Source organism: Seriola aureovittata, chromosome 4 (assembly GCF_021018895.1).
Source record: "Seriola aureovittata isolate HTS-2021-v1 ecotype China chromosome 4, ASM2101889v1, whole genome shotgun sequence".
Classification (NCBI taxonomy): domain Eukaryota; kingdom Metazoa; phylum Chordata; class Actinopteri; order Carangiformes; family Carangidae; genus Seriola; species Seriola aureovittata.
Window position 1 is genome coordinate 29240042 of NC_079367.1, and position 14616 is coordinate 29254657.

At 44.4% G+C, this 14616-nt stretch overlaps 1 protein-coding gene across 1 annotated transcript in view; it reads right to left on the bottom strand.

Moving 5' to 3' along the window:
- Window positions 1-4720: 4720 nt before the first annotated feature.
- si:ch211-137a8.4 (apolipoprotein B receptor) overlaps window positions 4721-14616 on the bottom strand; it is a 35422-nt gene continuing 25526 nt past the window's right edge. The window contains exons 2-4 of the mRNA XM_056374690.1: window positions 12133-13703; window positions 9715-10233; window positions 4721-5894 (exon numbers count right to left, since the gene is read on the bottom strand). Coding sequence (XP_056230665.1) covers window positions 5872-5894; window positions 9715-10233; window positions 12133-13510 — 1920 coding nt within the window. The 5' untranslated portion in view covers window positions 13511-13703 and the 3' untranslated portion in view covers window positions 4721-5871. The remainder of the gene's footprint in view (window positions 5895-9714; window positions 10234-12132; window positions 13704-14616) is intronic.

Below are 14616 nucleotides of genomic sequence, written 5' to 3' on the forward strand. Positions count from 1 at the left end.
GCATTTGTTTTCCTGAGGTTCCTGTGTGTGTGTGTGTGTGTGTGTGTGTGTGCGTGTGTGTGTGTGTGCGTGCGTGCGTGCGCCTGGGCGCGCGCACACGTCTGCGTGTGTTAGTGTGTGTATAAGTGAGTGTGTGTGAGTGTGTGTGAGTGTGTGTGAGTGTGCATGCTCAGCTACTGTACACTGGCATTACGGGTGTAATAACATAATCCCAGAGATTTGGCCCGACAGCAAGACAGTATGCTGCAGATTTCAACCGACAGTAGGGAATTATAGTCACCACACATTTTACAGACGGCTAGACGTGTGTTGCTATTGCTGCTTCTGTTGGGTCTCAACATGCGGCCCGTGGACCCCATGAGGGACAGTGAGTTATTTAGAAGTAAGGACAATAATAATAATAATATTTATACAGCACTTTTCATACAGGAGATGTAGCTCAAAGGGCTTTACAATAAAAAAAATCTAAACAATAAAATAAGGGTGAATTACAGGACAATAAAAGTAGACAATAGAAAGAGAGTAGATGATAAATGTTTTCAGTCATTTAAAAATACTCACTGAACATCTCTTATAACTCTCTTCCATAGTTTTGGAGCATAGTTTAAAAAAAAAAAAGCTGCACTGCTTGTGTTCTTGTGCGTAAAATTGTGTTTATTATAATATTGTGTTATTTAAAAGCCTGGCAGTAGAAGATCTGAGAGCTCGTGAAGGATTATAAAATGACAGAGAATCTGCAGTGTCTTTCCCAATCAGTGAAGAGCTTTGAAAACAGGTAAAAGGACCTTAAAATCTTTTCTAAAAGAAACTGGGAGACAGTGGAGTGAAGTTAAAGTGAAGTTGGAGTTAGTTGTTTTAGTTAAATGTCCAGCAGCACAGCTCTGAATACTGGAGTGCTAAAGGTACTCAATGCATAAAAATCTCCTCGGAGAGTTATATTATTGTATGGTATATTATGATGCTATTATCGCTGATGCATTCATTTGTAAGCAGCATTTCACAATGAGCCCATAGTTCGTCTGTGCAGCAGGTTATTATGACCCATTGTTACATTTGGTTGCTAGGCAACATTTAGTAATAGTGATTATGACAGGAGCAAAGGGGAAAAGTGCGGTGACGTAGTATAAAGAGAGACAAAGTCCACGTCAGGAGGAGGTGGTGGTGGATGGATGAATATGACGGAGGAGAGTGCTGTTCCATTCCCATGTGAAACCAGCTGTTTATCTTCTTTCTATTATCCATGACCGTTCAACAGTCAACCACGTTATTATTATTGTAACCATGACAACAAAGATTGTCTAATGCTGAGGAAGTTATTTCAACCCAAATCACCATCTTTTCCTAAACCTAACCAAGCCATGACAGTTATTATAGTAACCATGGCGACGAAGGTCCCTTACGCCTGCCACCATAGGGCCCTATTCCAGGAGACTCTCCTATATGGGTTGTATGAGAGGGTTGAAAAAAAACCACCTGTGGTTGTTCAGGTTGAGGACTTTTTTTATGAAGGATAAAACCCTGTAGCTTAATCTGTTACGATGCAACATCTTTCTTTTGGGCATTTTCGCCTTTATTGTGATAGAGACAGTGAGAGAGAGACATAGACAGGAAGATTGGGGAGAGAGAGAGAGAGAGAGAGGGGATGGCATGCAGCAAAGTTCTGCATTTGAACCCCTGGCTGCTGTGGTTAGGACTAAGCATCATCTTTTATAAGATCATCATATCACAGCTGTCAGATAGAGGTAGTGGAGTAAAAGGTGCAAAATATGCCTCTGAAATGTGAAATATAAAGTGTACATACCTCAACTTTCTACTGAGCAAATGCACTCAGTCAAAACCACAGGGTGAGATCGAGTTAGGCTTCGTCATCGCTTTACTTTGGTTTTAATTGATGTATTTGCTTGATAAAAACAAATCTAAACTCTGTCCTTGTACCTACCGGTGCAGGTTTTACCCACATCACTGCGATGCTTCGCTCTGACCTCTGTGTGACCTCTCTCCCACTCTTCCTGACGTGCTCACATTTTGATTTAAGATCTCACGTTTGCTTCACATGTCCTGCAGTTTCCTTTGTGCATTTCAACGGTGTGTCAGCAGCTCACATTCAGATCTGCTTACACCGAGTGAACAAGTTCAGCGTTTAGCTCAAGGACACGTCGACAGGATGCTTCCCCACTGAGCACCAGACATGATCTCAGTGATGATGCTTTGCTCTCATATCACCCAGGATCTGTTAGTCTGAGCAGCAAATACACAAACAGTTGTGCAGCAGAAATTATAAATTTCCTTTGAGGGAAAAAAAAAGTAACTTTACCTTTTATATTTCTATTCTTACTTAAAAAAACCTTCCACCCAATGGCAAAACTTATTATTAGTTATTTTCGATACACGTAAGGTGTTACTAAAGTTAAAACGTCTTTGTCTCTGTTTCTTTTTTCCCACCATGTCAAATGAAAATAAATTTTTCCTCAATCTTTCCACTTTTTGTTTTTCTTTCCTTCTGAGCGTCAGTGTGTGAGCAGACTGGCTCGCAGGCTTTTTCTCACCACTGTCATATACACAACTTCACTTTCAGGTGACTTTTCAAACACAAAGACTCCAGGTTTCTGTAGCTCAGAGAAGGAAACTCCTGCTCACACTCTTTGTGATTTTGATGGTGTCAGGTAACGTGAAAGCTCCCCTGTTCAACTCAAAGCTTTCTTTCACATCCTGTTGGTTTATCTGGAAAATAACTGGGAAAAAACACAGCTCAAATGAGCACCTCAGCCATATGTGATCTGTTACCTTTGACCTTACCAAAAGGTAAGAAGGTGAACCCGTCCTCACATGTGTTGACAGAAGATGGACAGTGTTACTTTGAGCAGCTGCAGTTCTTGGAATGGAAACCAAGAAGAGAAAAACAAGTATGTGCAGTCAGGTGTTCGGGACGCTTCCACATCTGAGAGGGTGTGAGATGATTATTAAGAAAGAAGACATCGTCTTACTATACCAAAATATTATTAAACTACTGAATCATTTGACCTCTCTGGGGTTCTAGAAAGCTTTCAAATGAAAAATCAGATAAAAAAAAAATGCAAGTAACCAAAACTTCATTTTAAGGAGTCACAAGATAAAAAGGTCGGGAACCACGGATGTAAACACTCCAACGAAACAGAGAACTTCACTACGGTTAAAGTGATAGTTCGGGTTATCTGACGTGGGGTTGTGTGAAGTAGGGGAGACCGGGGATGGTTGTAACATGGTTGTCTCTTATTCCACATGTGAGGAAGAGCTACTTCCTCACATGTGGAATAAGAGACTGATTTGTGGCAGACACACACACACACACACACACACACACACACACACACACAGACAGCTTCAGAGGGAAAAAACTCATTTTGAGGTAGGAAAGTTTTTGTTATTCTGTTGTAACAGCAGTTAGTTGTAGTTCAACTCTTCAAACGAATGTCATGTTTATTGTGAGTCTATGTAGATATTTTTCATGTTGGTTGTCAGTGCTAACGTTTTAGCTGTTAGCTGTAAGGTTATCAAGTTCATGACTACACACACACACACACACACACACACACACACTTTCAAGTGTTGAATAAAAAGCTTTCAACATCAAGGGTATGTTACAACTAACCCTGACTATCCTTGTGTTTGAGACTAAACCACAGACATGTTCTGATTGTGTTGCAGAGATAACACCCACACCATTTAACAGCAGACACATGGAACTAGTTTGTATTACATTTTGAACACACTACAGACAGAAATGTCAGAAAATATCACAACCATCCCCGGTCTCCCCTACTTATCCACAGTCACTTATCCTCATATAACCCGGAAGCCATGTGAGAAATCTATCTGCAGACAGAAGACCTAACTTTGTGACATGCTAAAAGGTCAAATAACAACCTAAAATTAGTCTGGGTGACTAATTTAGGATTCAAATGGAGCCTCCCTAAACTGTTGAAAGCTAACTATGGTTTAAATGGTCTTGTGGTTTTCAACCTTTTTGGCTTGTAAGAGAAGCCATGTTCAATCACAACTCATGAGGAGTGTTAATTAGTGTTAATTAGTTGTGTAATAAAAGCAGAAAAGATGTTTTCCATCTTGTTAATCATGTAGTAGCCCTGCAGATTTTTTCCGTGGCCCTTTGTGGTGCCCTGACCCCCAGGTTGGGAACCAGTGGTTGAAAATAACAGTCTGCTGAAAAACAGTGATTTCCTGTAACTGAGACAATCAGGGGCCTTGACATATCCATGGGACCAAAAGCACACAAAGCTGTCCACATACTTTTGGACATATAGACTGACGTTTTTTGTTTTTTTTTTCAGTTACAACTTAAATTTCAGTGATATTTTTTTAAATGCACTTCACTATGTTGTGACTACGGTGGAAAGTCAGTGTGTTTCATGTGAAGGTGTGAAGGTGGCGTAACAGCGGTGGTGTTGCTGGCATATGGACGTCCCCGCCTGTCCACATGAAACACCAGCAGCCTGCTGCCAGATTATACATACAGATCTACTTTAATACAAAGAAATCTCATATTATTCCGCCCATTACGTAAAAGGATGAGATTATCGATACACAGATTAATGAGCGCCCAATGGTGTTCCAGTGTAATGGCCCGCCCTGCCCCGTCCCTCCGCCCTGCACCCTGCACCCGCACGTCTGCATGCAACACTTCAATCATCCAGATAAAAATAGAAAACCCCACAATGACTTGCACTTTAGTTGTTAGATTTTAGTCTTTATTGTACTATTTTTTTCTCGACAATTTGCTAGCGGACATGTGAAAACTTGGACCAACAAAACATCATCATCATTATTATTATTTTTTAATTACAGCATATCATCAGACTGCGGTAACAGTGAGAAGATGTGTTTTTAAAAAACGAAACAAGAAAGAAAAAAAGAATCCAAACCAAACAGGAAAAAAGAAAAAAAAAACATTTTGACTTTAATATTCGATGGTGGTTTTTCTTTTTTTTTTTTTTTAATTCATGTACACAATATAACAGTCTAAAAACATTAAACACACAGAGCTGAAGACATTGCAGTGTTGGTTGGGAAGTGGCAGTCCTCAGGGCAGTTTATATACTGTAGCAACATGGTCCTGCTGTACTGTCAAATATCTACTGGGATGGATGGAAAGGGGGGGGGGGGGCGAGGGGGAGTTGAGGGGCGACTACAAACCAAAATGGCCGTCAATATAAAACTAACAGTCCTTTTTTTTCTTTTTTGTTCTTTAAATCCACCAATCAGGAGTCGGCAGAGACAGAGAGCAGAGTTAAAGTAGTTCAACGAGGAGTAAAATAGGGCGGCCGGGGGTGGTGGTGGGGGTGGGGGTGGGGAGTGGGGGGGGTGGAATGTCTCGATTTTCATTTTTTACATTTCTGCATTTCCTTTTTCTCGTAGACAATATAAAATCTCACAGACAAGCAAAGAAAAAATAAAAACATGGATGTACATGTTTGTTTGTATGTATGCATGTATTGGACGGAGGGGACAGAGAGATGAAGGGATGGATGGATGGATGGATGGATGGATGGATGGATGGATGGATGGATGGGGGACGAAAAGAGGGGCTTGAATTATTGCTTTCTGAGTAATTATTATTTTTCACTTCTCATCTACATGAATTGCATCTCTCTCATTCTCTCAACTTCTCTCTCTCTCTTTCTCACCATGGTGATCGGTTAACACGTGATTACTCCACTTACTCGGGAGGAAGGAGGAGGGATGAAGGGAGAGAGGAGGAGGGGGAGGAAGGAGGAGGAGGAGGAGTTGAGGGAGGTGGGGTAGGGTGCGGGGTGGGGGCGGGGCTCAGAGCTCCTTGCTCAGCGAATCCCGGGCAGTTCTAATCCTCTTTGTGTGGCCTCACACGTTTCCCGCCTTTTTGTCTGGTAAAATGATAACAGAAGAGATTGAAAAAATGTATTAAAAAATAGGTCTTGGAAAAAAGATAATAATAATAAACAGTCATATAAAAGGGGTTATATGTTGTATGTGTGTTTAGTGGTTTAGTACAGATGTTGGTCTCTAATGTTCAGTTAGTTCATTTCTGTGTTAAGGACGTACACAAAGCAAACGATGACAACAACAACAACAACAACAACAACAACAACAACAACAACAGTTTCATGAGGAAACTATCACACAGTGTCGTCACATTATGGCGGATCATCATCACATGATAAACAACAGGAAGATGTACAGTCTGTCTGTCTCTCTGCCTGTCTTACTCTTGTATTTGTGCCTTTTTTTTTGGTTTGTCTTTGTCCTCTGTGCTCAGACCTCACAGAGTCTCGACTCTAAAACCAAATAACTGTCCGTTTGTCTGTCTGCATAGAATCTGTCTTTCTCTTTACTTTGCCCCAAAGAGAGAAGAAAAAAACCGAGAGAGAGAGAGAGAGAGAGAGGGAAGGCTGGTTAATCTGGCTTGTTGGAGGGGCTCCGTGACACTTTGATTTTGCCCACTAATCCTTTGATGGACTCAACTCTATTGATGTCTGCTAAACCAGCTTTGCTCTTCCACAGCAAACAGAGACCTAACTATGACAGCTACAGCTAGTTACTGCTAGTTACAGTTTGCAGTCGGCTGCCCGTGCAGTGCAGCGGCTGGAGGAGCGAGGAGCGAGGAGCGAGGCCAGAACAGGCAGGTGGAGGATCTGCAATGAAGCTTTTGGTGGTTTTAATCCATTTTGTATTAGTGCACTTACTGTATGTTCTGTTCACACAAGCGGTTCCATAAAAACTCTTTCTCTGTGCCTCTGTGCATCTGTTTTTTTAGTGGTTGGCGTTTGCACTAGTTGTAAGGTCTGAAAGCTGAGCACACTGTGTGTTTGTGGAAACTAATGCTTTTCCATGAAGCATTCCATGATAACACATTCATCTTGTAAAATGTTCCTGAGGTAATGATCATGCTGGCGTCACTGCAGACTGGGCTCATCCTGCACTGACACGGAAGATGACGAGACAGAAAGACGAGTCGCCCCGTCCAATCAAAAATGAAAATCTGCTAGCGTAGCATTAGCAACAATTCACAGTGAACTATTTCCGTGTTGAGTGGAAGACTTCCCTGCTCAGAGAGGAGAATGAAATGTGTAAAAATGGATCAATAAATAATTTCAAACTTAAATGAATGGTGTGAGGGCCTGTTAGCAATACTGTCTGACATTCTGTAGGATTAACAGAGGGCAGACGTTAGAGATGGAGCTAAGTTTGAACACCTGTGTTGAGGCCCAACCCGCCACATTCCCGTTCACTTTTCACTCATGTAACCATGACCTGTAGCGTCTCTAACTTTTACGCACAGCTATAGAGCTTGTGTATGAAGCTCTGTGAGGCAGGTGATCTGCTCAGTGCTGTTTTGTGCAGTGGAGGACGTCCGTTTCACAGGTGCTTCAGCTGTACGTGAAGCTTTTTGTGCTTTTCTTGCGGTGGCCCTGAGAGCTCAGCGCACTGCAACAACACACCTGCTGCAAATACTCACAACACAACAGAAGTGTTTCCATGGGACACTGAAAAGTGATGAACCCGCTTGGATGCACTTGTTGTTCAACGCTTTGTGACTTTTGAAGTTAATGCATGCAAGTGCGTCCCAGCCGAGTTCATCACTTTTTCGTGTACCCTGGGAAACACTTCCATTGTGTTGTGAATACTTGCAGCGTGTTTGTGTATTTGGTTGTGTAAATCAGGAAGGTGCCGCACACCCACGGTTTACTGTGTATGCGATAAAGCTTGATTCATTTCATATGAGCATTAAAATAATTACAAGCTTTCAAGTACTGTTTATGCCAACTTCCACTTTCTAATCACAACTGGGAAACTCACATGGTGCTTAATAATACAGATGATGAGATAAGTCTGTAGTTTTAAGGTCAACCCCAAGTTTAATGAATCTAGCGCTATATTATAATCTCATGGCCTTTCAAACCATCACATGCCAAACTTTGCAATCATATGATCGCCTTGAGCTGTCCAATGATGTGCACACTCACATTTTAATGTTTCCATAGCTACCCCACGTAGTGTCCCATCTTCATCGATCTAAAACAATATCTTAAAAGTAACTCTATCATCTCATTTAGTGATGGACATCTGGTGGTGTGTCTGATGTGCTTGTACTGAATGTTATTATTTTTAAAAAGCAATCACTGGTGCGTCTTCCTGACAACGCAGAGAGCTTGGCTCGGTTTCAGGCCCCAGTTTGCCAAACACTGGGTGTTAAACGGAGTTCAATTTTAGAAAAAGTGTTTGAGCTTCAAAGAGGCTTCCGGTAAATTGCGTGGCAGCAGCAGGAGCCTCGGCGCTCTCTGCAAGCATCTGCTGCGCTGTGCGAGATCAAAGCGAAGCGCTTGCTGGACACTGAGCCTCACATAGCATTTTGAATGGAGGAGGAGGAGGAGGAGGAGGCTGGGACTGATAAATAATGGAGGAGAGAACAGAGCACCTTCTGGTTCACAGGCACTTCATGTCCAGCGTCCAGGAGCTCCAAGCGGCTCCCCGGTGGAGACGTGTGAAACGCTGCGAACGAGAAGTGAAGCGGTGGCTTTTTAAAGGAGCGAGTACGCTCGGCAGACCACCTCTAGATACAGAAAGAAAACTTCAAATGTCCGGAGATGTAAAATCCCCACCATCATATTCCCTCATGTGGTTCACAATTGACCAAAATCGCATCAAATAAAAGCTAAAATCAACAGTGTTATTGCAGATGCTCCATTTAAAGGACTGCTGGGGGCTGTGACAGGCTGTAACATGTAGCCGCTAAGCTGACATTTATATGTTCACACAAGTTCATGAACAGTCAGCGTCCAACCGTAGCTGCCCTGGGAATCTGCGCTCACCACCTGAGTCCTTGTTATTGTTAAATGGTTTTGTTGTTTGGCTGTTCATGAACTTGATATTATAATGAAATTAGATGACAGTCAATAAAAGACAGAGGCTTCTCTCTCTGTCTCTCTGTCTCTCTCTTCTATCAGATACTCACAGGTTATTTAGGGGTGAACAAACACTTATGTAACAGCTACACTACATTTTCTTTAAAGGGATTTATGAATAACTGCAATATCTGTCATGCAATCACCCAGGGAAGTTGACATGCCTGTGTATATGTGGTTCTGCATATACAGTGGCTTTACTGTGTAACTTGCATGCGTATACGTGTACTAGCCTGTGCTAATAGGTGTAACTTTAAAATTTGGCACATTTAAGTGTATTTCCATAGACACGTGTTAACCTGTGCATATACGTGTGTGTGTGTGTGTTCTCAGTATCTAACATCGGCATCATAACATCCATTTAAACCGTTGTCGACACACAGCTCCCTCTCTAATTGGTCAGTCGCTGCTGACATCACGTTCTGAACGATGGCCATTGCTGCCTCGCGCAGATCCCGCTTCCTCATCTCCTCCTCCACATCTTCCTCCTCCTCCTCCTCCTCCTTCCCCTCCCTCTCTGCCTGCTCACATGACTCTGCGCCATCATGACAGCCTCCATTTTGGGGAGACTCTGCCTCCTCCCCTCCCTCCCCCTCCTCCTGCTCCTGCCTGGTAATGGCTAATGCTAGCTCAGGTTGTCGACAGCTGGTTTTAGTTTGTTTACTGCTATGGTTTGTTAGTGCTGGTGCTTGATGCTGTTGTCTGTTGTTAGTATCTCCGTCTTTGCTGCTGCTGCTGTTTTGTGGCTCGTCAAAGTCCCGGTCGGCGCGCTCTAACTCACCGCTGTTCACAGCTGCCGTGGCGTTGATGATCTTGGCATTGGCCTCCTCTTTTACTCCCCCTGTCTCCTTGCTCTTCTTCACGGGGCTGCTCCCTGTCGTCTTCTCCTCCTCCTGGTGATTGTGTGTGGCGTTCTCCTCTGCCACGCCATTGGAGCAGCCGTTCTCCCCGTTGGTCACTGGAGCCTCAGCCGGCGTCTTCTCCGCCTCCGTGACTGCCTCGCCTCCGCTCTCCTCTGCCGCCGTTTTCTCAGGCTCAGCTACATCTTTGTCGTTGGTCTCCTCGTTCGCTGCCGGGGCTTCATTGTCGGCGCCTCCTTCCTCCGCTGCTTCTCCTCCCTCTCCTCCCTCTGCAGCCTCCTCCTCTTCCTTGGTGCCCTCGCCCAGGTCCACACTGGTGGACTTGCCCTTTCGCAGGATGAAGTTCTTCAGGGAAACTGCACGGCCAAAATGTGAGCGCTTGGCCTTGGCTGACTTGCCATCTTTGCTGTCTTTGCCCTCCTCTGCTGCTCCTTCCTCACCTGGACGGGAGAAGAGAGTTCATGGTTAATGCTTCCATCTCGATAATCAGATTTTTAATGATCACCTCTAGAAAATCTGCACTTCCCCCTGCAGAATGATTGATCATCAAGATTAAAGTAATTAATTCATAAGGTGTTTGTGTGATTTATACTATATCATTCGATCATTAAGCTGCAGAAAGATGAGGGATCCACCTCTGGACTGTTGGTCAAACATGTAATGTAAAATCTCATCATTAAGGGTGTCTCCCGGTCTCAGCACACTCTTCTTGGGATGCGTTCATTTTCTTAATTTATGACCATAAACTCAGCCATGTTCAGATTCAGTTGGAGGTAGCTTACCTTAAATTTTTTCCTTACTTTGTTCACTAACAACTTTTGTGCAATGATTTTACTAACTTTAATTGATTCCTGAAGTCTAAGACTAAGATAAGGAGAAACCCTTAAATACTTAAGTCGACATTTTAACCATGCGATGTGGCTTCTTGCTGGTAGCAGGTGGTGGTGATCGTCGCTCGACAAGAGCTTCAGCCTTTATTACATTTACAAGACGAGGTTATAATAGGTCCTCTGAGCACCTATGTCTTCAGGGCAGACTGGAGGCTAACAGTGAGTCGCTATCAGAGAGTGATGAGACGGGTTGGGGCTAGCTGGTTAGCATGCTAACTTCAGTAGAAGAAAAGACGTGATAGAGACAAGAGTTAACATTGGTGTTGCTTTCCACCTGTGGAGACAGCTATTGGTGAGTAAAGGACTGAAGTTTGATACTGAACTCAACGTTTCTTCCAGACTGGTGAGTAAACAACTGCTAATGCTAACATTACCTATGTAGCAATAGCAAACTTACAAATAGCTCATTGGAGGAAACCTTAAGCAGGAGACTTAAGGTTGTTTTGTGCAACTGTTTTTATTTTATGGAAATCTTAACTCAGACTTTAAGTTAAAATTAGAAAACATACTATTTGCAATGCAACAACTAAGCCTATGTATTTTTATCTGCTTTGAAGCGAGTCAGTATCTCACTTGTGTTTTCTCTTCACATTCTTTTAAAAGAAGATACATTTAAACTGAGTTTAAAGTAGCCTCCTCTGTTTAAGAGAAACTAGGTATCCTCCATTGAAAACCAGTAACAGTGAGCCTTAGACACACTCTTGTTTCGCCCAGGGTTCTGTGTTTCTGTACCATTTTCTTCATGCAGCCAGGAGCAGAAACCTAAATTTAGTCTTTACTGTTGACTGAAGCTACAGTGTGATTTGAATTTCACATCAGACGTTGAATATTTCATTTGGGAGAATGTTCAATTACATTACCTCCTCCAGAGTTAGCAAGCCACTGACTTCTGTCTGCGCTCCCTGGACAGGGAGCAAACACGCTATCAGCCTCTAAGCCTGAATGTTATAATGGTGTCCATGTGGAACCACTATGATACTGAACAACAAGCTTTCTTTGTTACATAAATGGATGTCTGATGATTTCAAACTGCCTAACTGCTTCTTAAAACAAACACTGCTACCATGAGATAAAATTGTCTATCTATCCATCCATCCATCCATCCATCTAAAGGGCCAAAGGATAAATCAGGGTGATGTGGGCTAAAAGAAGGAAAAGCATAACTCTGCCACACAAATTTGTCATTTTTTGCACCTCTCACTTTTGCAACATACGGACCTCTAACAGTTATTTAAAGGAAGCCATCTGAGAAATGTAAAGAGGATTTGGTGGAAATGTTAAAAACGTCGAGATGACAAAATGCACCAACCAAACACTGATTCAGGGTCACAAGCCAAACTGGCTGGGTATCACAGCTCAGCTGTAGAGGATGGGATGACAAGGACCTGGATTTGAATCTCATCATTATGACTTAGACATTTATTCGTTCGACTATTTGAGTCCTCTCACCTGAGGTGGCAGCTGCAGCGGCGTCCTCCTCCCCGCTGGGGGCGCACTCTGTGTTGGCCCGTTTGGACTTGGGGATAACACGCTTCTTGAAAGAGGTCCAGATCTCGTTGGCATGTTGCGTCACCGTCCCACCTCCTGCTGTCGCCGCCTTCTCCTCCTCACCTCCCTCCGCCTTCTCCTTCTCCTCATCTCCCTCTGCCTTCTCCTTCTCCTCGCCTCCCTCTGCCTTGGCCTCCTCTCCCCCCTCCTCTCCTCCTGCTGCCGCCTCCTCTGGCTTGGCGTTGTCAGCAGAATCTTTGTCGGAGCTCTTGGCCTTGCCGCTGATACCGACCATGGACGGGTCCCTCTTCAGGCCCTGGAAGGTCCAGGAGCGTTTCAGCTTCCACCTCTTCTGCCCCGACTCCTTGGAGTCCAGTGTGGAGGAGTCTCCACCGCCTCCTTCTCCGTCCACTCCGTCCTCCTTCCCGTCCTCTCCTCCTCCCCCGCTCTTCTTGTGCGCCTTCTGAGCCATGAGCTTCTTGAAGGAGTGCCAGCGCTTCATGTGCTTGGTGGTTGCCGAGGAGGATGAAGCTTTCTGCTCTCCCTCTGCACCTCCCTCCGCTTCTCCTGCTGCTCCTACCTCCTCTATGGTGGAGTCTGCAGTGGTGTTAAGTGCTTCGGGATCTTCCAGCCGGTCCAGAGACCTGGACCGAACTTTGATTTGTTTCTGGGGCTCGGCAGCAGTGCCGTCCTTCTTCTCGGTGCTGCGATGGGAGAAGATCCTCGCCACGGGTTTCCTGATCAGATCTCTAACCGTGGATTTAGCCTCCGCCGGTTTGCCCTTCTCTGCTTTCTTCTCCTCTTCCTTCTCTCCATTTTCTGGAGCTTTCTCTATCGCAGCCTCTCCTTCTGCACCTCCCTCTTCTCCTCCCTCAGTTGCTGCGGCCTCCTCTCCTTTCTCTCCCTCTTTCTCCCCACCCTCAGTTGCGTTCTCCTCTCCTCCTGCACCTGTGCTCTGCTCTTTCTTCTTCCGTCCTCCCATCACCTTCCCCAGGCCGCTCTTGTTGAGGAACGAGTCCAGGAATGAGGTCTTGGGTTCAGTAGAAGAGGCATTTTCTGAGCTCTGAGGAGGTGCTACCTCCCCACTTGCTGCTTCTCCTCCCTCTTCAGCGTCTGCAGCCGCCGCCGCTGGCGGCGCAGTGTCATTATTCACAGTCTCTTTGTTATCGACCACCTCACTGTTGACAGCAGTGCCATCTTTATCGACAACCTCACTGTTGACAGTCTCTGAATTTGCGTTGGCATTTTTAGCTGGTTGCTCCGCCTCTGTCGGCTTGCTCTCAGGGGTTTTCCCGTCTTCCTGGACTACTGGTGCAGCGTTGGCCTCCGTCGCCGCCATTTCAGAAAGGAAAACAAACAATAACAACAAAAAAGTGTGTTCCTTCCTTCCTGGACCTTCTGCCCTCCTCTTCCTCTCTCTCTCTGGTGTTTCGTTCCTCCCGCTGTGGTGGCGCTCTCAGGTCATGGAGAGCAGGGTGGAGAACAGTGGCAAGGAGAAAAGATACTCAGCATCCTACTAGTCCTCAAAACTCCTGTAGAGGAAGACAGGGGGTGGGGGTGGGGTGGTAGGGGTGAGGAAAGAGGGATTAGAAAATGGGCAGAGGGAGAGAGAGAGAGAGGAAGAGGCACAGATGGTTGATAGTTTGAATCAACACCATAGACACTCAATTAGTCTGGTCTAGACTGTGCAGTGAATGGGGAATGAAGAGTAACATAATAGAGAATCTCAGTGGGAAATGCAATGCAATTATGATGTTTCCTAATCAGTCACACTTCCAAAATTCATTTGTGATCTGATGTGGGACACACACTCCTCCTTTTTCTTTTTAATTGAAATGGCAGAAGCTGGAGGTTTTGGGGATGCAAACCTTGCAGCAGACGGCAGCAGTGAGACGGCCTTGGATCCTTAAAGCTGTTTATACTGTCAGGAGTTGGCTGCTTCACTTTCATCAGCTGCAGCATTCATTTCAACAGCCCTGAGCTGATAGTTGTCCACGTATTTAAAATCATTTTTTGTTTGACAGTCTCATCCAGCTCAAACATGTTATTTAAGCAACATGGTCATCAAGGTGCAAACTTGAGGATGTAGTTAAACTGTAAGCAACTGACATCTCCTCTCTGTATTTTAGTACAGCTGAATTCACAATAAAACTGATCACATTTACGGCCAATGAGGAAACTCCAACACCTGGCCAGCCAACCAAAGGTGTAGCTTGATCACTCAACTATATCACTCAGGCAGTCAGTCACAGACACTGGTGTATATAGATCTGGCCTCAGCATTAATAGTACTGAAGCATCTTAGTGTTGTCCCTAATGAGGGTCAAGTCCTGAAAACAGTGAATCCTACATTTCCCATAAGGCATAAATTTGGAAGCTTTCTGTTAAAAATGTGTAGTCTCCAAGCCCACCCTGATGATATCACTGTGACATCACAAGGGTTAT